The 22,058-nt window shown below is 40.9% G+C and overlaps 1 protein-coding gene across 5 annotated transcripts in view; it reads left to right on the top strand.

The window, feature by feature from the left end:
- Nucleotides 1–22,058, top strand: part of LOC132663598 (guanine nucleotide-binding protein G(q) subunit alpha) — a 312,825-nt gene that overhangs the window by 190,899 nt on the left and 99,868 nt on the right. For all 5 annotated transcript variants that reach the window (XM_060610013.3, XM_060610016.3, XM_060610018.3 and 2 more), the window contains exon 3: nt 21,398–21,552. In XM_060610013.3, coding sequence (XP_060465996.1) covers nt 21,398–21,552 — 155 coding nt within the window. The remainder of the gene's footprint in view (nt 1–21,397; nt 21,553–22,058) is intronic.

The following is a 22,058-nucleotide window of genomic DNA, read 5'->3' as shown; positions in this document are numbered from 1 at the left end:
AGAGTTAGTAAGGAGTATGTAAATGTGTTGTTTGTTTTTATTTTTAGTGGAGTTTAATCTTAACGACTGAGAAAGAATTACATCACCGAATAATGTGTTATCTTGGTACTCAAATAAGCAATACCATGACAGAACTTGCCTGTCTAGGTCTGTTAAAACCCATTCAAGGGGCACCTGGGTGGCTGAGTCCGTTAAGCATCCAACGTCAGCTCAGGTCATGATCTCACGGTTTGTGGGTTTGAGCCCCATGTGGGGCTCTGTGCTGACTGCGTGGAGCCTGTTTCAGATTCTGTCTCCCTCTCTCTCTGCCCCTCCTCTGCTCATGCTGTCTCTCACAAAAAGAAAGAAATGTTAAAAACAAACAAACAAACAAAAAAAAACACCTCAATTCAAGGACCTGAAAATAGACCTTCGTTATTCCCATCCCCCTACTTGATTAAAAAAAAAAAAAAAGCAGATTGGAGGTTGGGCATGAATTCTTGGCCGTTGCAACCCTGTTCCTAGTACCAAATCTCAGAAGTCACTACCTTTCCAAGACCTGCAGAAGTTTCCTTGTCCTGCCGGCATCACTGCCAGGAATCCAGTTGCTTCGGGACATTTTAAACAAATGCGGGCCAGGCTTTCTTCTCAAAGGAAGGCTTGCAATTCTTCCTAAAATCAACCGGAGTTGCAGAATGTGGTGCATTAGATTCGGCTAACAATGTAGATCTCCACAGTGTTCTGTTAAAAAAAAAAAAAAAAAATGGGGTGGAGTCAGTGTATTTGAAAGGACAGTTCTTAATTTAGAAAATTCTTTGCCCCAAATCCTCCAAGCTCTGGGATCTTAACTGTATTTGGCCTAAAGGTATAAAATCATCTCTGCTAAAAATCACAAACCTTAAACAAATGGATAAAAAAGCAACATCCCACTTTTATTTAGCAGTTCATAAGGTATGTCATAACATCTCAATGGCCAGGGTGTCCCGAAATGGTTGTAAACTACAGGGGCGCAAAGATGAAAAAGTGGGAAATACTGTAACCGAGCTCTGCTCTGCATCGAAGGACAAAGACGAAAATCTCAAACTGCTCTCGCTAGTTCAGCCGCTGAAGAGTACAATAACTGTAGTTACCGGGTGACGCTAAGTCAGCCTTGTGCGAGTATTATTATTACTGATGAATCCTGACGCTCCCTTTCAAAACAGTTAATACTCACTGATACCCAGTACCTAAGTTCTAAATGTATTATTGCATAGTTTAAAATCTTTTTCTCTATGTGAAAAGAAACACCACAATATTCAACGCCATTGGCCATGTGGTTTTAATTTTCTCTGACTCTAGGAATTTTGGAAACCGTCTTTGCCTAGATGTTGGAAGAAAATATTTTTTCTAGAACAGCCAAGTCTTTCATACTTTAACTATTGGATCAGCTTCTCCTTGCGTAGAGCCTATTTCTATAAAAGAAGGAGTGGCAACTGTAGGTTTTACATAAAAAGTTTGCGATTTGCCTTATTGAGCAAATTGCCTGCTTAGCAATAAAATGCAGGATTAAAAATAGGTCTGACCAGACTCGCTGCCTAAAGAGGAAGTGGAGCTTCCTTGGGATTCCTGCTGTCCAGAACCATTGCTAATGTCCCATGAAAGACATTCTCACAAACACTTCCCAATTTCCAGTTTTTCTTCAGGAGCATCTGAGGAAGTGGACACTAATCTTGAAGCCCAGGATATACATTTATCTTTTCAGGAATGGTTTCATGTCTATTCATGGCCAAGCCCAGAGGTACGAACCAGAAAACCCTAGAAAGCCATGAGCAGTTTTTAACCACAGGGCCTGGGGAGTTGTCAACCTGAAGTGGCTGGGTACCACTCCACTAGCTGTTTACTTTGTACTTCTGATCCAGTTGGGTATGTGAAACACAGACATTTCCATCCAACTAAGGAGGCCCGTTAGGGAATTGAACCGCCCAAGGGAGAGACATACTGCTACTCAGGGAAAGTCTAGCTAGGGAGATGATATTTAAAATATAAAATAAAGCAAGAATGGCACAAGACCGTATATAATTAGCTGTTAAATCATGTAGCTAAATTGTGCTGTAAACGCTACTCAGAAGCAAAGAGAAATATCTGTGGGCTGGTACAGTTAGTGCCTTTCCTGCAGGCGTGTGCTATCTGAGCAGGAAGCCTTCCTATGAGGGGACACTGTGCCTGGCCAGTAGCATGTGGGCGGGCTTTTGGTTCCCACTGCTCCCTCGGCTTAGGGTCTTGTGCAGTGAATAACCCGACCAACTATCCAAGGTGACCGTGCTCACTCAGCTTCTTTTCCTGGTGCGTCACAGACTTCAGTGTGGGGATGGACGTGTTGAACAGCTCCAGAGGATCTGCATGTATTCCCGGCATGTTCATTTGGGAGTTGCCTTTCGCTGAACCCTTCTTGGTCCCCCTTCTCGGCCCCCAGGTTCTTACCTTTTCTTACTTGTCTTCATAATGATCTCTGTAACCATTAGCCTCTATGTGTCTTCTAAAGCGCCTGTCACAGTGCTGTGCACAGAGTAGGTAATTAGATTTTAAATAGAGTAATTCATACATCATACCATAGGAATGGTGGGAGGAATTAAATGGGGGGAAAAATAGTAGAGAAAGACGGGGAAATAGGATTTCTGTTAACCTGAATAAGGAGGGGGAAACGTGATACCCTTTATCACACTGGAGTACTCCCAGGATTATGTTTCCAGGGATTTCCTTGGTGCTTTTCTAAATATGTATTTCCGTATTAACTTTATGGATATTGTGGTTTCTCACCTACCCAGAGAGCATATTTTGTTACCTTAGCCTCGGATTCCAGGTGCCACCTGCTGAATCCTCTTCTAGGTGAGCCATATGCGTTTCTTTCCACCCCTTGTGCAGCACCCAAGGGAGGCATGGATGGCTCTGCAGAGCTGGATAGCTAGTCTCTATCATAACGTTCAAAACAAATAACTTGGGAACAAGTGAGCCTTGGACACCTGAGTTTAAGGAGAGACGTTTTGGTCGGTGAAGCCTAGCCTGGATTTACTTCATTCCTTTTATAGTCCTCTCCGTTACGAACTAACAAGCAGGGCACAAAAGACACTTCAATAAAATGAGTAGAACAGTTGTATGTGACGGGCACTGTGTGGAGAACATTAAGAAGCAAGGGATTTTGTCTTACTGCAATTCAGGTTTTTGTATCCCATATTGAAAAATAATCAGTGGAAGGGGTGGGGGGAAGTGCTCTAAATGCTGCCTGGGGGTGGGGGGTGGGATGGGTTTAAATCTCTGCAAAGGATGTCTTTGACCTACATGTGCTATATCCTCAGTTAGCCAGGGCAGGGGCACCTCAGGTGAGAGAAGCACGTGATCCTGAGCCAGGGGAAGATTCTTCTGTGAGTTAATGCATTCTGAGAGGCGAGTGAGTGAGAGCGGTTGCATACAAGTCGTTTAGGTCACATGAGACCTTGAGGCTGTGAGGAAACCCAACGGGAGGTACATGAATACATCAAAATGTTTATGAAGAAGGGTCGCCAATAGCTAATCCATTCTTTAAAGGTTAGCTTTTAAGAGTAAGATTTCACAAAAGCATAGACAATGTTTCTAGGATCATATATGATATGATTTCTATAGACCAGTTTCCCTTACATCACCTGAGCATTTTTACTGTCACCATAATATTAAGATCAGGATATTTAGTGATTCTACCAACTAAACCAAATATTAATACATGGAGTGTCAAACAGAGGATTCTAACACATTGAAAGTGGGTGTCTTCTGGGCTTAGAACACGGTCTCGTAGTTTTCCACTGCACTATATTTAGCAGAGGCTTTTTATAATTCACTGATCCTAATTAATAATTTTTCCACTTCCCACTGGCTGACCATTGTAGATATCAGAACACATTATCAATTATAATGATTTTATGTTGCCTTAGTGGAAGCAGATCTTACTGATAAACTGCAGACCAGTTACAGTTTTTTAACCAAAAAATAATTGGCTTTTGTTCACAGCATCTCTTAAGCATCCCCATATAAAATTATCATTTGAGACATTGGGACAATAAAAATATGAAGCTCCCCAGGTTCCCTGAACTGGTGAAATACGCACTTGCCTACTTGATCTCCAAACCAATCTTTAGCAGAGTTCCAGAAGTTTCTTCACAGCTCACTCTTGAGGGACAGAATTCCTCATCTTTTCCCTCACCTTTGTCTTGCACATGACCAACCTACGATAACCATGGTGTGCAGGGCAAGCTTCTTCTCCCCTCACTACACATCTCTGATTTTGGAGTGGCCAACTGAATGCACAGGGTAGTCTGTCAGACAAGAGTATGGTCTAGACTTTCTTGTTCATGCGCCCCATCGATAAAAATTATTTTACTTTGCATGACATTATACTTGATAAAATTGTTGAATCCTCTGTGATAAAAAACATTTAATGATTTTTTAAAATTTGATTGGTTCTGTGTGACAGTGATTGGGTAGTCTGGTTCTAAATACAGTTTCATTCATTACTGAATTTTAATATCTCACACGAGCTATGTGGCTGTAAATGGAACTGTGTCATTGGTTGTATCTGCTAAATCATCATGCTCATTTCAATCCCACGGACCACCTATACAGAAGTTTCTTATTGAAACTTTGCTAGTAAATTTGCATCTTTGCTGGCATCAGTCAGCTGTTCTTTCAAACTAATCCAAAGGTGTTAAGTTTACATGATTCATTTTTAACAAATGAGTTTAAAACCTCACCTAAACTCTTATCTCTGATATATTTTTTCCCAACTTTTCAAGCTTATACATAATGGTCTTTTTCTAGTGTCACATCTTACATTGGTGCTGACAGCACAATCCCATCACGATGAAAACATTTCCAAATACCCATTTTCGAAATGCACTTTCCACAGCATACATTTCCTGGCAATTTCTCTCTCATTCGTTGTTAAAATGCTCTTTGGCCTTGAAGAGAGAGATTAAATATATTTATTTTTATAAAAGTGTCAGCCAAATAGGCTGCCGCTTCAGCCCCTGGTCCTGACAAAAGAAAGGTCAGCGTATTTGGAACGCTTGTCATTCTGTAAAAGAAAAATGTGCAGCTCATCTTTAAGTTTGACAATTTTCTAAGTAGTTTGCCATCACATAATTAGGAAACCTCTCGTGGCTCAAAATGTTTCTGATTATCCCCCTTCTCATTATAAAGTGTTGTCAGGATTCTAATCTTTAAGGTAATAGAATCTGTAAGTTACCTATCTGGAGACACATTAATGGAGATATTTTGCAACACCTAGCAGAGTGGGGGCCCCTCAGGACTCCTGGTCACCACATGTGGCTATCTATCTGATAGGTGCAGGTGCCATTGTTATTCCATATATTAAATACAGTAAAAGTCTCTCTCTCTTTTTTTTAAGATGTAACACATGAGCTTTGAAAGTTTCTTTCTGCCCCCCTCCATGGATGGTTATGTGCCCCTACCTTGGAGAGCATCATTTCCACCGTTCTCAACTCTGGCTATGCATTCAACAACGTACAGAGAATTTAAAAACCTTGGCCACATCCCAGGCCAATTAAATCAGAATCTCCAAGGGTGGGACCTAGACTTGAGAGTTTTTTTAAGCCCCACAGGTGATTCTAATGTTCAGCCAAGTGCTAAGTGGAAGGATTATGTCAGCCCTCCCCACTGGTCTCTTTTTCATCCTCCTGGGCTCTTAAGGCTGCTGGCATGCCACAAGCTGCATCTGAGTCCAGAGGGGCCGCAAGCTTCTCGATGGGAGTGTCATTGCTGTCGCATGTCACAGGGAATTTTACTGTGAACAAAAAATAGCACTTTCCTAATCCCGTAAAACCAAGGCCGTAGTCAGGTCTGTTCTTGGCCTTTATGCTTTATTTGTTGAACAAAGCAAGGAACATGATATGGTTTGGACTCTTCATTGCAAAATGAACTAATGTTATTGTGGAGAAGCCAGGAGTTACATAGAATAGTTACTTCAAAAAAGGTTGAGTTGGAAGTATGGGCGGGAGTGGAATAAAAAGAATACGTTATTGATAGAATTGGTGGTAATTTCTGTGTTTGTGTCTTTTTTGTCAGTTCTGTAAGCCATCCTGCACTATCAGATAAGAATAACTTTTGGAGTAAAATTAATATATTTATGAGTCAAAGCTCTTACTTATAGGCTGAGCTGGTATTCAGCCCTTACCCATTGATAACACTGTACCAGTGTTAAAATCTTTTAAATTATGTTATAGCTGCTGCCCTAAGTTCTCTGAGTGACCCCAGCAGCCCTGGTCCTACTCTGGGACACTTTTGGCCCCTTTGTGATCCATCAGCCAAAAGGGTGTTATGAGACATGCCAAGGGAAGTTCAGAGTCCAGCTCTTTTCTGTTTGACCAGTGACCCAGGCCATACCACTGGGTAAATATTTTAATTTCACCCAGCTTAGGTCTAAATGTGTAATCATAAGAGCAAGGCATCTCTACCATTTTAGAATCCAAGAGCTTAGTTACAGAAGTCAACACTTCTGTACAGGCTAAGAGTCTAGTCCAAGATCATACCAGAGGCCCAGCCAGACCTCCCAATGTCCTGGGCAGGACTGCTTTCTCTGTCCAGTACTGGTCATTATTTCTTCTTATCCTCAGTCTTATCAGATTGTATTTCTGGACAGATATATCAGAATGAAGACAGTTCCGTTCCACTGGCGGAATACATACTGACTGGCCCTAGGATCATGCTAGAATGTGAGAAATAGTAGACAGTTCCTGTCCTAAAGTCCTTTGCAGCATTTCTGGAAATTCTATGTGCACAAACGTGGAACAGTTCAAAAGAAGTGCCAGGCAGGTAGAGAGCTTGGTGTCCCATGAATGTTTTATGAAGTCTGTAAATGCCCCGAGAAGATAATCGTTAGGAAAGGCTTAAATGAGAAGATGAATAGGGCTCGTGGAAGACTGAGACCCCACAACATATCCTTCCTTCACCAGATCTGTACGTTAGCTTTTTACTTAAGGGCTGCTGCTATGGGTGACTAATGATTTCCTCCTAAACATCAAGACTCCAGCACTACGTTCACTGGCTGCACACTTCAGGATGTTTCTCTTTGAAATGTTGAATATATTGCTTGAAGTTTCCCCTTCACACCCAATTTTTTTTTTTTTATTTCTGTATAATCTCATCTGTCCTTCTTAAATCTGATAGTAATGAGTGGAAAACAAAAAGATCAATTACCTGATCATTAACCCAGATAAATGATTTTGATTGATTGATAAATGATTCTGTCTGTGCACCACTGTCTAAACTTCTTTCACCAATGCAACCCCTTTTACTGCTCCTCCTTTTTGTTTTCTCTCCCAGCAGTCTTCTGCCTTAGGCTAAAAGAAATGAACCTCTTCCTTTAACTCCTTTTCCTAGCAAGAGACTTTTTTAACCAAAGATGTTGAAACTCTGGAAAGGTTGCTTGTTCCTACCACCAAGTAAAGGGGATTTTAAAATACTTAAAATCTACGTGGGTGGTGCCCCAGAAGCTGTAGACTGGAGGAGGGTGGTCATCTTCTACCCTCCACAAGGACAGAAGAGGTTCGGGGAAGTTTATCTTCCTTGTGAGAGTCCGTCTAAATAGGTTCTTTGGAGTGAGGATCCAAACGTTACCAGAGACGGACGCTAGCTCAGACGGCACAGTAAGAGAGGAAGTAGGTCCTAAACTTAGAAATTACATGAGAGCTTTTCAAAAATAGACATATAGCTAAGAACACATAAGAGAAGCAATATGCATTTTTATCTTCCTGAAAAAGCAATGCAAATCGTAGAGACCTTTTGAGTTACATTAAGATGGATTTGATTGGTTCTATTTAATGACCCGTGCTACATCATGGACCACTTTAGCTTTTCATGGGAAGCTTACGAGAATTCAATGGGAAGAGTGCATCTGGATATGTCTTATTTGGTAAAGTCTTCGTGCACGTCTGTTTGGGTGTCTGTCTTCGGAAAGGTTTTTTGTCAGGTTGTGGTCTTTGCTTGTTTTGAAAACTCACACTGAGGTGAATGCAGTATGAGTTTTAGGCTTACCTGTGGAGAAAAACAAATTGTTTATGTTAACTAAAGGCAACATGCTTTAGTTGGAAAAAAAATTGTAACTGTATAATAATCACCAGTGGTCACTATAGTTATTGTATATAATCCATTATTTAAGTGAGAGTACAAAACAGCACGTCCTTAAGATTTAAAGCTGACAGTGCTATATGGCATGTTGGTAGGAACCATAGAAGCTATTTTGAATTTTTGGAACAGATTCCTAAATTTTGAAACCTCCTAAAGACTTCACTGAGTGCAAAAAAAAGGACTGAGGATATGTTGCCATCATTCCCCTTGGATTGTACTGGAGTACAAACTATAAAGGTTGCTTCTATTTCCTGAACCATTAGTGTGTGCATGTTACTTTGCTGTTTTATGAAGAGTATTACGCTTAAGCTTTTGACGGTATCGTGATGACGTTATGACATCCTCACTTTAGGGCTAAGGAAATTGAGCCTTGGACAGGCCCGAAGGCAAGTCACTGGGAACAGGGGAGAAGCTCAGTGTTTGCCCCCGAAGCCACAGGCTCTTGGCCACTGCACATTATACCTTGAGATGGTCATGACTGCCCTAACAACCCAAACCTTGTACTACCATTCCTTTCCTAACACATGCCCTGGTCCCCTCCGTTAGACCTGGGTGGATTGGAACTCAGAACAAGAGCATTCAAAGTTCAGCTCTAGGAAATAAGTTAAGGGGCGGGTAAGGGGAAAACACTGAAAGAGCCCAGGTGCACAACGTTTTTAATGGATCCTGATGAGGAATCTGAGTAAATGCCCACTGGTGGGAGTTGGATTCAGTGTAATTCTTGTTTCCTCTTAGGCAGAGTGCACAAGCCTCCTGATCATATGCAGAAGGAGCATCACACAGTCTCTGCAGGGGGTAAGGGGATGGGACCGAAGTCAGATGACTTCAGGGTCACACAGGTAATGTGAAGACAGCCAGGTCTGTTCTTTGTCACAACATAATTAACTTCGGCATTATCGGACATAAACTATTCTTCACTCTTCTGAAGAATTATGCACTCTCCTATTATCGTTGGCAGTAGTGAGTAGTAGCACAAAACTTGTGCTAGATAAGTACGTCTGCAGTCCATCAGCTTACCTCTCATCTTCTTGACTCCCCTGGCCTCAGTCTTCTCCATGCATAGCCTGATCCAGAGTCCTGGTTTGCTTGAGATACTTGGAGGTTACACCTGTTGGCCCAGCATCCCTGCAGTTTAGGATTTTTAAGTAAGCATTCTTATTATTAAAATAAACCAGGATGGATTTGATAGATTTTCATTTTGTATTTCCAGATGCTGTTCACGCAGTTGAACAGATTTCTCACTTTAACACTTGGTTAAATCCGAAAGATGTTCCAACTTTGTTCCAAATCCTTCCAGATGCAATGTAACTGCATCTCCCTTTCAAAGACAGCCTGTGGGCACTCGGCGCTAACATGGAGTAAGCTTGGACAAGAATGAGTGGGGACAGCCAACTCCTTCCAGTCTGGAGGGTGCTGTTGCCTTTACCATCTGTTGGTTGTTATTAGCTAATCATGCCGTGTGCTGGTCTATCTACCATGAGGACACCAGACCTCCAGTGAGCAGGGTCATTGGGAAATTATATTCCATATAATTGAACTATGTGGAAAGTTAAGGCCAAGCATTCTTGCCATGGTGGTCTGAAAGCTTTTGCTTCGATGTTTGTTTGTTTTTTTCTTTCTCATTTATAGTTTGGTGTAAATCTGTTACTCTTAGTTTTATTGTTGGATAATCCTTTTATTTTTAGAATAAATCTTTTTGGCCGTAATCTTAAAAAAAAACCCGAAAGTGTATGTTTAACACAAAATTAAATACTGAGTTTTTGTTTCTCAAGAGGGTTAACAATAATTTGTAACTTGTACAAAATTGTTTATCAGTATTTAGCATCTACCATGGTGGCCATCATGATGTCATCAACCACACAAAATTCAAAACACACGTTTCTGCTGAAAAAGTATCAACCTCTACTTCTAAAATTAGCTGTTATTTTCAAAGTATTGTACCCAAAATGACATTTTAGCATGGGCAGCTGCAGAAAATGCATTTTTATGTTACTCTGGGAAACATGACTTTTCACTTAGATCAAGTGATCCATGTTAATTTAGCTCATTTTTTTATTCCAAGTTTTCTTATGCATGTACAAAAAAATTGAAAAAAGGAACTATTCTGTGAAACTCAGCAGAAGAAAATCTTTGCAAATAATGAATGGTTTGATTTTTTTTTTCTCCCTTTAATTCAGGGAGTCAACGTGAAGTTTTTGAACGTTCATTCTGATAAAGTGAAATATCTTGGTATTATTTGGGATAATATCGTAAATGCTTTTGCCTCTTTAAAAATTGTTGAAAGTAAAAGTATTTAGTGATAAGGAGATGAATATAGTTCTTGATGGAGCACAGTATCATGGTAAAACATTTATTAAATTAAGAAGCCTACGGAGCAGAATGTGTTTGGAATTAGTTATGACTCACAAATAAGTCAATTATGTCCAAACAAGTTGTGATAATCTATTAAGAATGACTTTTGTCTCCCAAAGTATTTGTGATAGGATAATATTCTACACTAATACAAAAAGATAGCTCTATGGATATATTGGAACTGAAATACTTATGTATTTTGAGTTGAAAAATAAAAGAGTTAACAGGACCTTCCGTGTAGCAGAATTTGTTACGGGCTTACCAGATATTTCAGCCCCGCAAAAAGAGAATATTTCCAAAATAAAAATATTAAGGTCTATAGAGAAGGACCCGTTAAAAATGTTAACAATTTCAAATTTATTAACCCGAAACAGCTGGTGCGATTTTGGAAAATATTGTGGGTAATGATATGAAATAGCTTATTATACAATATATCCATATTGAAAAAATATAATCTTCTGAAAAAATGTCAGGGACATGATGTCAGAACAAATGTGGCTAAGAACATGACTGAAATACACGAATGTACCAAGAAAATTCCTTCTCACTTTTTTTTTTTTACTTTAATCTACATGGAAACTTGAAAGTTTTATTTTTGAGAAAGAATTTTATATTTGAAAACATTTTGATAATACTAATGTTAGTCAAACTGATTTGTTGGTCAATAAAAAAATATTTGAAAGCTATATAGCATTATTTTCAGTAGCCCTTTTCATAGTTGAAAATGTCAGTGCGTAGACTGTGAACTCTAGCATTATTTCCCATTGGAAAATGACCAGTTTCTCACTACTTGTCCGAGTACCTTTTTACAATTCTTATCCATAATCTTCCTGAAATTTGTGGGTTTTTTTAGTTTATTTATTTCTTTTTGAGAGAGACAGAGAGACCATGAGTGGGGGAAGGGCAGAGAGAGAGAGAGAGAGGGAGAATCCCAAACAGGCTCTGCGCTTAGCGTGCAGCTTGACCCTACAACCGCGAGATCATGAACTGAGCCAAAATCAAGAGTCGGATGCTCAACCGACTGAGCCACCCTGGCGCCCCTGAAATTTGGGTTCTTAATCAAAGTGACAAATTATAGAACTTAATATTTAACACCTGCCCCCGTCACCCCCCCCCCCCCACACACACACAAATACCTAATGAGATGTGACTTCTCTTATTTCTTCCTACTCAGGTTATAATGTGTCATTACTGTCTTTCATTGGAGGCAGTGCTGCTGTCCGTTCATTTTTCCATTCCTAGTGTTGGCACAGTTTCCTGCTGAGTTGAAGAGGTATTGAAACAAGTGTTCTAAAAGACTCCCTCCTTTGCCCAAGATCCTGGGACTGGGAGCCTTTCGCTTTCGGTTCTGAGCACACTTTCTGAAGCCGTAAAGGGCAGGTTTCACAGGGAATGTCCCAGAAAGATTACACCCGCTGGGATGGACTCTGGCATCGTCGGGAACATCTGGGAATGCTTCATTAAGGAGCTTGTTCTTTTAATTTTTGCGGCTTTGTTCGAAATTCTACCAAGCCAAGCAGGGGAAGCTTCTTTATCTGTTCCTCCTGTTGTGAAACAAAATAAAATCCCAAGCCAGCAGCAGCTTAGTCCTCTGGCTAATAAGATTGTAGGAGCACAGACACTGCAAAGAGCTAAAATGATTAGGTTTCTTCTGAGACATTATATGAGGAAATGAGCCACAGACATAATGTGATCTCAAAAATGAAGATGCTATGAATCCCTAAAGCAAGCATTTACCTATTATGCCAGAATAGGGGAGAATCCATCTGTTGGTTGTTTCGCTTGTATAAAATCAACCCCTGTCTGTTGGAAGTCGCAGTCTCTACGCAGTTCCTCAGAATGTGATCCCTGAGAACACCGTCCTATCAACTGACCTGAGAAGGGAGAAGCCACCGTGGCCAGGCAGGTCTGGGAGGTGCGGTAGTGTCTCCAACCCTGGCCTGTGCTCGTGGGTTTCTGGCACCATGACCTTATTAACAGTTCTGAGTTCTGCAGTACAGACATCCGTTTAACTTTTTGTAGCCCTCATTCTCCACAGTTATCTGCCTTTGATCTTAGTACCCATTTTTTTCAAATAGCCATTAAAACCCAAAGTACCTAATGCTCCTTGAATATTCTTTGAAAGCAGCCTGAAAAGTTTACCTCATTATTTTTTTATAAATATGCACATCTTAAGAATCTCCCTTTCTAATTTCTTCTTTATCACTATTACTTTATGCAATCTCTTGGAAAATAAGCCGGCTTTCACAGTATTCGTGATGTGTAGGTGTGTCACATTCATACTGTGCCATTACCATCATAATCATGAAGTGACATTTCAGCTGTGCACAGTTTTAATATCGCATCCTAAGATTTTACAGACCTGAGAGCAAAATTCTTTGTAATGGAACCATGTAATTAATCAGTCAACACTCTCTTTGGACTGATTCCTATATATTATGTCATGCTGCATCAAGCATCTGACCTACAGTGTCATTGATAATGGTAATTAGGACATGGCAGACAGACATGAAAAAGGAAGATGATAAGCAGAGAACTCAACAGAAGAATATTTATACCGAATTTATGGTGGTAGAGCCAAGAAAGAGATTGAGCCCCTTAAAAGAAAAAAGAATATTTTAGACAAGAAGTATTTCCTCCACCAAGAAGGAATTCGTTGTGTTTTAGAATAGGCAGATACAGCCATTAGTGAAGCAAACTCAAAGGGAGAAATACATTTCCAGCGAATGTGTTTTAGGAAAGGCAGCATGCCTTATAGTCATTGATTGCCTTGGTGAACACGGTAATAGAGACTAAAAATAAAAATCTGTGATAGAAGAACAAGTTCAATAATGGGATAATAGGGGGGCCAGGGGGGCCCAGTCGGCTAAGCATCGGACTTCGGCTCAGGTCGTGATCTCACGGTTTGTGAGTTCCAGCCCCACATCCTGCTCTTTGCTGGCAGCACAGAGCCTGCTTCAGATTCTCTCTCGCTCTCTCACTCTGTCTCTCTGCCCCTCTCCCTTTCTCAAAAATAAATAAACATTAAATAATAATAATAATGGGAGAATCAATTTGTAAAGTCCTAATGAAAGAATAATATGTGACAGTCTAATAAACTTTCTTGTCGAGTATTTTATTATTTGGGACATTTTATTTCACACAGATTCTCTGCTTTGTCAGTGTCCAGTGCATTGCCTGACACATGTTAGGTAAATGTTTGTTGAAATAATTACGGATGGCAATTATTTATTTATGGTAATTTTGAGATACCACAATATTTCACAGTAATTATAATTTTTTTTTTTTTTAGGCATGTTACATTTCCTAACAGTCCTACAATGAGTTATTTTCCCATCTTCTAGATGGGAATACTGAGATTCAGGAAGCGTGAGTGACTGGCCTAAAGACACAGGGCTGGTGTGTGAGAATTAAGACTGAAGTCTGGTTTGGTCTCAAAATTAAAATTCTTCCTCCTTCCACTCTGGTTCTCTGGATTACTCAGTGAAAAATTCAGTAGTCTCCATATGAGACTGGTGCAAAGAGGAATGTGGGTGCTTAGCAAAGGAAAATCAGTAGATTCCTAGCTCTGAAGGATTCCGCACACAGGATGTATAATCTTCGTCAGGGACCTCAAAAGGCTGTGTCACAGGGGCACCTGGGTGGCCCAGTCGGTTGAGCGTCCGACTCTTGATTTCGGCTCAGGTCACGATCTCATGGTTTGTGGGATCAAACCCCATGTTGGGCTCCATGCTGATAGCTCAGGGCCTGCGTGAGATTCTCTCTCTTGCTCTCTCTGCCTCTCCCCCACTGAAGCTTGCTCTTTCTCTCAAAAAAAAAAAAAAAAACAAAAAACAAAACAAACAAAAAAAAAAAAACAAGTTTGCATCATGTAGTAATTTGTAATTTTGTTGAGCAACGAGTTGAATCCTAACTGTGGAGAGGCTCTTCTGTGGGAGTGAGTCATTTGCCACGTGAACCCAGCCGGCAGGAGCTCAGTGTGACTTTGCTGTCCTTTGTCATTTATGCGGTAATGGTCATAAAAAGATTCATCCACCACAACTGTGGCCTGTGTGCAATGCGCCTTAATGAAGGTCAGCTCTTTAAGTTGTGCTGAAGTCAGAGAAGGTGAAGTGGTCTAAGAAATGATAGCTGTCATCCAAGTTTTCTGTAGGAAATGTTATGCTGAGAGGTGTTTACCAATTTGAGGACTCAGAGATCCAGGATTCACTATGACCTCCAGAATACTATTATGACCTCAATATTATTATGAGCAAAGTAAGGCTTGGGTGACTTGCCCAATGTCACAGAAGCCAGTAGGTGCGTGCAGCGTGGTTTATGTGTTCTGTGCTATTTTTCCTTTTCTTTTGCTTTTTCCGTAACTGGTAGCTTTAGGTGTTAGGCTCTGCCTTTACGTATTTTAGGTGCATTCTGCCTCTTAAGCCTTCTGAGGTAAGTTCTATTTCTACCCTCATTTGACAGATTGGGAACCAGAGGTTTAAAAGTGTTGAATAGCGTGCCCAGGGTCCCCTCTGTTCACGCGGGGTGAAGGTGGGCTCACAACACAGCAATCTCATCCCAGGGTCCCTTATTTTACTCTGTGCTTCCTTAGAACAAAAGAAAATAAAACACAAAGCATGGGATGTTTTCCCCCCACACTTTATTTAGGAGTCTGCAGGGTTTGGTTTTGTTTTGTTTTGTTTCTTAGAGTCAAATGTGAAAATGGAAACACGCACCAAGGAAAAACAAAAATGAGATGATTGGAGCCTTGGTTCAGAGTTAAAACAGACTCTGACAGTGTTTCAGACTCTAATTCAGAGGTCTTTTGCTTGTGTTGGGCGCCCTTTCAAACAGAGCAGCCCTAATGAGCTGCTGAATGTTGTGTCTGAGGGCTTCCACAAATGTGGAAGTTACCATTTGGTTTTCTACTTCTGGGTTGTAGGAACCGGAATAAGTGCGACATTCTAGCCTAAAGCCACCCCCGAGCCGTTAATGGGTTTTTGAAAATCCTTCCAAAGTGATTATAAGGTCCTTTTTATGTCATCCAAAGGCTTGGCCTTTTGTGGGCAGGGCAAGACCCACGTTGGTGGGGACTCAGTTCGTCCTTCCCTTTGCCGAAGCCACCGTGGAAATACCAACACGTCCAAGATTTACCTGAATTTTATGACCACTGAGTCGTGAAAACAAGACATTACCACATTGGCACATCTTGTGGTTTCCATGTGGTCTTTCCCTAGAATTCTGCCAGAGTTCCTAAGAGGAGCTACTTCGTCTTCACAGAGTTCCGCTAAGGCTGGCCACCAGCTTGCTAAGAACGCTGAAAGCGAGCATTCATCATTAAATATTTCCAGTGTGTTCCACTGTAACTTGAAATGAAATAGAATTGTATTTTACATTCTATTCGATGAACTCATACCTGTTTACTGTGCACAGAGTTCCAAATGAGCGCAGTAGTCCTCTGTAATTGTTATTTATATTATTAGAAATGAATTCGTTCCTTTTCATCATAGTTAGGCTTTTTCAATTATAATTATTTAATTTTGCGTGATTGCTTGTGATTTTCACTATTATTCACATTGGACATTTGGACAAATAGAAGAAAACAAATAGAGTTCCTATTCTCACATAGCAAAAGAATATTATTAACGCATCCAGAATATTTTTTACAAAGGAAATTGAGAGGATTTACTTTCATTGGGGACATTTATAGAAGCAGTTTTAAGATTCTATGTGTATTTTGTAAAATGCTGTCATACTTTTAAATAACTTATGGAACTTCAGAGAACGTTCTTACATAAATGCAAATTACGGTTGCTTATATTTGGATGTCATTTTCCCAAACAGCAAGGGTGGAATTAAACAATGAAGTCTAAGAGACAGTAAAGGTGACTTTGAGATTCTGATATGGGTCAAAGCCAAGTGGTGACCTGTGTTTTTTGAGAGTGATATTCTTTCATAGATGGTAGACGTTGACTTCTGAGTTAGGGTTCATAGTTGAGACTAGCATTGGAACTTTCTCGGAGGGGGAGGTTAGTTTGAATTAAGAGTCAGCATGAAACTTCCTCACTAGACTGGTGTTTTCACAGTTAAGAGAGAGGGCCTTGTTGATTTTGTCCTCTGCGCCTTTGTTCATTTCTTCCTCCTCCCTGGAAGCATCGTGTGTCTTTATCTCCACCTGACAGCTAAATCCTGTCTTCTCTCCGACATCGCGTTTGATCTCCTCTGTCGGTGGTGAGTTCTATTTGCTCAGTCCTTGTGCAGCATTACTCGTGTACAGACTTACTGTGTTCTGTTCCTGAGGCACTGGTTGGAAATAGTGAAATGTTGTTTCAGTACATGGTATGACATGCTCCTGGGTGCTGTATGCATCCTAGATGCATGTCCTCTGTGTTTGTAATCATATTACTTGTGGCCGGATGAGTCCTCGATTCGGTCTAATGGCATCCTGTTACAGACAAGGAAAATGAAGTTCTAAAAGAAAGAACTGGCCTTTCTCCTAAGGGTCATGGCCGGTTAGCGTTATGGGTAAAGCCAGGACTGGAAGGTAGATGTCCTGGTTGCAAGATGGTGCAGTTTTTACTCTTCCTTCCTTGTATCCTTCATTCAGTAAATTTGTATTGAGCATCTCCCACGTGACAGGCAGTCTGCTAGGACGTGAGCAGTGTTGCGCGTGTCTTGCAACTTCTTCTGTGAACAGAGAGGAAGATACTAACCAATATCACACAAATAGATGTGCACCAGCCACCCTGATAAGCGTCGCTGAGGATTGTGCCCTTGTATGAGAGTAGTAACGGGTAATAGATTTCCTTGAGAAACTGACTTCGACCTGTAGGGCCTGGCATTGTGTTTCTGTGTATTTTTTAAGCGCACTTAAATTGGACACATATTTGTTGTATGGGCCCCCAAAGAAATTAGAACCAATAAGCTACAGCCCGTTCCCTCATTGTAGAGTCTAGAAGGGGGATAAGTCAAGACGTAACTATTGGCATAAAGCAAAGCATAGAAGTTCTGTGGTGCAAAGGATGCAAAGATAACTTTTTTGGAGGCGAAGCAAATGGAAATAACTTCCGGGGGGAGAGGCAGCATAGGATACAGCCCTGGAACAAGAGCTAAAGAGAGGAAGACGGAGGGCATTCCAATGGTGAGTGAAAGCAAGCAGAGGTAGCCTGAGATAAGAAATGACAGGTCTGGCAATAGAAAACGGTGTCATTTTACAGCAGCAGGCTCTTGTGGAAAGTCACAACTATACACTGTTGAGAATGTTGTCTTTTTTTTTTAATGCCCTGGCAGTCAGCTGAACTTAAGGATGGACATGCAAATATTCCCTCTCATTCCTACTCCTGGAGCACATAACCCTGTGCTTTGTTGGGCTGCCATCTGTATGAACCATTTCCCCCCACCCCCTGAAAGAACTACATCTGGTTCTCAAATTGCTCTATTACCTAGCTTTCCATTGGGGTCCAGTAAACATTTAATCATAAGAGTGAAAAGTGGCTGGTGTGTTGAAGGTCTTTTCTCTGCCAGAAGCTAACTTCTCTAGATGCGGAAACAGAACTTCCTCCAAATGACAAGACTGGCCCAGTATAGTGAGTATCAAGGGCATTGAAGAAATAGTACGTATGCTAACTTGCGTTACCATGTAGCTTTTACCCCATTCAGAGTTTGGTCCCAACCATTTCTCCCTATGGATATATAAATGTTTGTCTAAATATTATTGTAGAAAAATACTGAAAATTCACTACTCATTAGCATGTATTAACCAGTAACCAGCTACTGTGTTTTAGATTCTGTGCAGGACAGTGTTAACAAGCTTATCAGGGAAGCCAATGAAAAAGCATCTTTTTTTTTAATGCTTATTTATTTTTGAGAGAGAGAGAGAGAGAGAGAAAAAGATGGGGGGAGAGCGAGCCAGAGAGCGTGCAAGTGGGGGAGGGGCATAGAGAGAGGGAGGCACAGAATCCGAAGCACGCTCCAGGCTCTGAGCTGTCAGCACAGAGCCCAACGTGGGGCTCAAACTGGTGAACCGTGAGATCATGACCTGAGCTCAAGGCGGAATGCTTAACCAACTGAGCCACCCAGAAGAGCATCTCTTGGAACATATGTTGCAGTTGAATGGCCCCTGATGTAGCTCAGTCACAGATATGTTTTATTTATCTTGTATAGTGTTGCCAAGACCTAAAATTAGGGCTATTTCACAGAAAAACCTAGATTTTTTTTTTTTTTTTGGCTTCCTTGAAAAATTGAAAGATCAGGCAACAATGGACCAACCTTGCCAATGGCAACAATTCGTTGGAGTTAAGGAGCAGCTGCCTTCTTTAATTAGGGAATATATTTGTGCTGCAGTTCCCATTACTCCCTATTGCCTGTATCCGGCCCATTGAGTCATTTCCCTGGCTTTCTGGCCCTTAAGAACATCTGTCAGTGACATCTGCTTTGGAATGATTGTTGCCTCTGTGAGCCTCTTCTCTTGAGCTTCCCGTAACAATTCCTGGCCAGCAAGGCAATTAATTATGATCAGAACAACTAGCATCTGTGAGCTTTGTAGTCTGCAGTGGCTCTCAAACTTTTGCATGCATCAGAATCTTGTAAGGCAGATTGTTGAACCTCATTTCCAGAGTTTCAGATTCACAAGGTTTGAGGATCAGAGGGTTTGGATTTCTGTCAAATTCCCACGGAACGCTGATGGTGTGCGGACCAGCTTCTGAGAATCACTGAGCTATAGTACTAGAACACAACACAAAACAACATGAGGCTGGTGGGACAGTGTATGTTCCCCACCAGAAATAAAATGTGGAAAGGTTAAGTAACTTACCCAGGGTCATAAGAAGAAGTAGAGTCAGATTGAAAACCCTGTCTTTAGAGTATATCCAGCAGGAAACCATGTTGTAGATCCCTGCTTCTGCACCCAGCTGCCCCACAAGATCCCCAGAATCCTCTAGAGAACCCTGTAATGCAGATGTAGCTGTAGGGGTTCTAATTTAAGATTATGCCAAGGATGTGATCATTGTCCTATCTCCGGACACTGAGTTTGAACTTGCAGTGAGCACAGGCAGAGGCAAGGGTTGAAACCTGACTGTAGATCTCCCTGCAGAGGTATGAGACATACTTGCTGGGCAGGACCTGTGACTAAGGAAGGCTCGCCGGGAGTAGAACTGAGGAACAAGACTCCAGGCTGGCAAGATCGCTCGCTGCTGGGATAACAGAACAGATCGCCTGGACAGGGACTAGGTACAAAAGCAACTACAGGGATCTCTTTTCCAAGACTGGGGTCCAGAGCAGAGCTAGAACTTCTCGGTTACTAGATCTGTCAAGGTCAGAACAGAACTAACAAGAAAGGTGATTTCTTCAGTCTTGTCATTTTAGGCTTCTTAAAACCTTACTTAAATCCAGATTAATCTAATGATATGGGGCCCTTCCCACTTGCAAGGGAAGGTAGGTAAAGTTGGGGAACCAGACAGGGTCTCACATGGATTAAACTGTTTTTTTTTAAAATGTATTAAAACTCCATCTGCTTAAAACCCTTTGAAATGAATAATTAGGTCACCGTGTGATCATGATAAGCCATCCACTAACCTGGTTTGAAAGTTTGTATTTCTGCAAGTAAGAGTGTAAATGTATTATCAGCTACCTACCTCCAGTCTCCAAGGCAGTTATATTTATATGTATGTATAATTTGCATACATATATTGATATAATGTAATTAAATGAATATACTATATATATATGGATGGATGTGAGCAGGGTTTTTATTTTGACAGGGATTTTAGGCAGTGGTATATTCTCGGTTGATTTCACTCTTATTGAAAACATTTTTTGTTTTATTTTTGTTAAGATTTTATTATTTATTTTTGAGAGAGAGAAGAGAGAGAGCGTGAGCAGGGAGGGACAGAGAGAGGGAGACGCGGAATCCAAAGCAGGCCCCAGGCTCTGGGCTGTCTGCACAGAGCCTGATGCGGGGCTTGAACTCACGGACCATGAGATCATGACCTGAGCCGAAGTTGGAAGCCCAACCGACTAAGCCATTAGTCATTTTTGACTGAAAACATTTTCTTAAAATTTAAATGCTTTTATTTATTTTTGGAAGAGAGAGAGAGAGAGAATGGAGGAGGGTCTGGCAGCAGGGGTGGGGGGCGGGGGACAGAGGATCCGAGCCGGGCTCTATGCTGACAGCTGGAGTTTATGAATAGCAAGATCATGACCTGAGCTGAAGTCAGGATGCCTAACCGACTGAGCCACCCAGGTGCCCCTCAAAAACCTTTTTAAAATCTCCTTACCTTTTTCCTACTAAATGTTGTAATGAAAATAACAAAGTCCTTTTTCCTTGTTAAAAAGTTGAATAGAATTCTCAATCTGATAATGTTGATAAGGCATGTATGAAAGATTCTGGAGGTCAAGGTGTGTTGGAATGGAGGGGGAATGGTTACTGTGTTTCACATTAAATCATTGATAAGAATTGTTCTTCTGGGGGTTTTATATCCTATCTTGAAAGGGAATGATAGAAATTAAACCTGATTATTTTAAGAGTCTGATTAAATTTATGCTAAGACGTAAACTCAAGGGCTGAGTGTATTATGTGTTTGATTATAATGAACTGTAAATACAGAGGGCATAATTATTCCTGTTCTTTGCTTTAGGATTATGATAATCACCAGAAATGATCATATGTGTAGCATGACATCCTCATTGTTCTGATGGGAAGCTGAACACTGTTTTCCTCTAATCAACATTACGTAGCCTCCAGGTTTACTGTAGAGGGAAAGATTTGGGACTGGATTCTCTGTAAGGAAAAAAGAAATGAAGCATTGCTTTTTGATAAACCAGGTTGAAAATGAGCACATGAAGGAAAACCTCAGTTGTGCGCAGTGTGACATGCAAACCAAAGGCAGTGTTCAGTGACAGAGAGATTAAAACCGCTGTATTTGTTTGTTTTCCACAGGCTCATGCACAATTAGTTCGAGAAGTCGATGTGGAGAAGGTGTCTGCTTTTGAGAATCCATACGTAGATGCAATAAAGAGTTTATGGAATGATCCTGGAATCCAGGAATGCTATGATAGACGACGAGAATATCAGTTGTCTGACTCTACCAAATAGTGAGTATTCATCAAGGAGGCCCCTTGGATCTTTCTCTTCAGTTTCGTGTGCTCTGCAGTGATAACTTCTGTATTCTTGCACTTGTATTCGGTATCTGCCTCAGACTCCAGTTAGGAAGTACAGATGTTAAACCTGTGCCAACCTCATACATGTAGACTCTTCTAAGGGACAGACTGGCATCATGAGTCAGAGGATTTCTTGTACTGTTTTCCATTTGAAAACCAAACTGAAAACTCAAGGAATCTGAATTATACCCACCCATTGCTTCCACCAAATTGCAGACCAGCAGTACTCAAACACATACTCCATTGTGATTTGAAATCCTGTAATGATAACTTTTCATACAAATTCCTGATCCTTTTGTCATGTGCCAGAAAACACGTACACACATTAAAAACCCCAAACAAATACTCTCGATTATGCCTTCTCACACATCACACTTCCTAGTTTCTAGTTTCCAGACACAGAACCTTGACTGCTCTCGGGGAACCACTGTTATGTTGAT

This window comes from Panthera onca, chromosome D4, assembly GCF_046562875.1.
Source record: "Panthera onca isolate mPanOnc1 chromosome D4, mPanOnc1 haplotype 2, whole genome shotgun sequence".
Classification (NCBI taxonomy): domain Eukaryota; kingdom Metazoa; phylum Chordata; class Mammalia; order Carnivora; family Felidae; genus Panthera; species Panthera onca.
This window is presented reverse-complemented; position numbering and strand designations above follow the sequence as displayed.